The sequence below is a fragment of the Octopus bimaculoides genome, chromosome 28 (assembly GCF_001194135.2).
Source record: "Octopus bimaculoides isolate UCB-OBI-ISO-001 chromosome 28, ASM119413v2, whole genome shotgun sequence".
NCBI classification, from domain to species: Eukaryota; Metazoa; Mollusca; class Cephalopoda; order Octopoda; family Octopodidae; genus Octopus; species Octopus bimaculoides.
Genome location: NC_069008.1, coordinates 5,273,435 through 5,275,047, shown reverse-complemented (window position 1 = coordinate 5,275,047; position 1,613 = coordinate 5,273,435). Strand labels below are relative to the sequence as shown.

Here is a 1,613-nt window from a genome sequence, read left to right as displayed (position 1 = left end):
CCTTGGGCAAGTGTCTTCTACTATAGCCTCGGAGGGCCTTCCAAAGCCTTGTGAGTGGTTTGGTAGACGGAAACTGAAAGAAGCCCGTCGTATATATTTGTGTGTCTGTGTTTGTCCCCCCTACATCGCTTGACAACCGATGCTGGTGTTTGTTGAAATTTCTTGAGAACACATTCTTTGAGGTAAGATGATCTGACGTCTTCGAGCATATTAATACTCCTTGGTGGTTATTCCTCTGATATATGTTCTATAATTCATAGTCTTTGGATTTTTTTAAAGTCTGCTAGGCCACTAGTTTAAATTGATATTAATTAATATTAATTTCTACCCTCATTGTGTTTATATATGCATTTGTATGTGTGTATATATGTATGTGTGTGAGTATATATATATATATATATATATATATGTGTGTGTGTGTGTGTGTATGACGATTGGCACCCATGCCAACGTCGTCTCCTTCATTGGACACGTAACTCGGCTTGCGAAGACCTGTTGGGGCAAGCGAAATCGTGACGGCACCAGTGCCCAGCATCGCCTTCCTGGCACTTGTGCCGGTGGCACGTGTAAAGACATTCGAGCGAGATCGTTGCCAGTGCCCCTGGACTGGCTCCTGTGCAGTGGCACGTAAAAAACACCTTTTCGAGCGTAGCCATTGCCAGTACCGTGTGACTGGCCCTCGTGCGGTGGCACGTAAAAGCACCCACTACACTCTCGGAGTGGTTGGCGTTAGGAAGGGCATCCAGCTGTAGAAACTCTGCCAAATCAGATTGGAGCCTGGCGTAGCCATCTGGTTTCACCAGTCCTCAGCATGGAAAGTGGACGTTAAACGATGATGATGATGATAATGATGTGTGTGTGCGTATATATGTGCATGTATAAATGTGTGTGTGGCTATGTGTTTTCTGTTTACGTACACTCATTTTGAGTCCCCTTTCACCATCCTTGTCACTAATTCCAGTCTTGCCCTTCTCCCTGCAGGATGGTGCAGCAAAGATCTGCGCTGTGTGCTGGTCGGCGAACAATGTAAAATGTGCTGTGTGCACCTCGGACCGTGTCGTTCTGCTGTACGACGAAGCCGGAGAGAAACGAGATAAATTTTCCTTGAAGCCTGCAGATCCAAAGGTCAGTTCCCTTCTCATTTTTTTGTATTTACCTGTAGAAAAAAAAGGGGCCAATGGGATAAAATAATTCAATGGAGCTTTCTCCAGGCATAGCTGTGTGGTAAGAAGTTTGTTCTGGGTTCTGGGTTCAATCCCATCACTTGGCACCTTGGGCAAGTGTCTTCTACTATAGCCTCCAGCCGACCAAAGCCTTGTGAGTGGATTTGGTAGATATGGAAACTGAAAGAAGCCTGTCATATATATATATATATATGTATGTATGTATGTATGTATATCTGGTGTAGCTCTATGGTAAAAAACCTGCCTCCCAACCACATGGTTTCAGGTTCAGTCCCACTCCATAGTACCCTGGGGTAAGTGTCTTCTGCTATAGCCTTGGGCAGATCAAAGCTATGCGATAGGATTTGGTAGGTGGGAACTGAATGACGCCCATCATATATGTATATGTGTGTGTGTGCATATATATATATATTATATATATATATATAT

At 44.0% G+C, this 1,613-nt stretch overlaps 1 protein-coding gene across 1 annotated transcript in view; it reads left to right on the top strand.

Moving 5' to 3' along the window:
* LOC106873882 (intraflagellar transport protein 172 homolog) overlaps positions 1 to 1,613 on the top strand; it is a 94,584-nt gene that overhangs the window by 1,071 nt on the left and 91,900 nt on the right. The window contains exon 2 of the mRNA XM_052977743.1: positions 982 to 1,125. Coding sequence (XP_052833703.1) covers positions 982 to 1,125 — 144 coding nt within the window. The remainder of the gene's footprint in view (positions 1 to 981; positions 1,126 to 1,613) is intronic.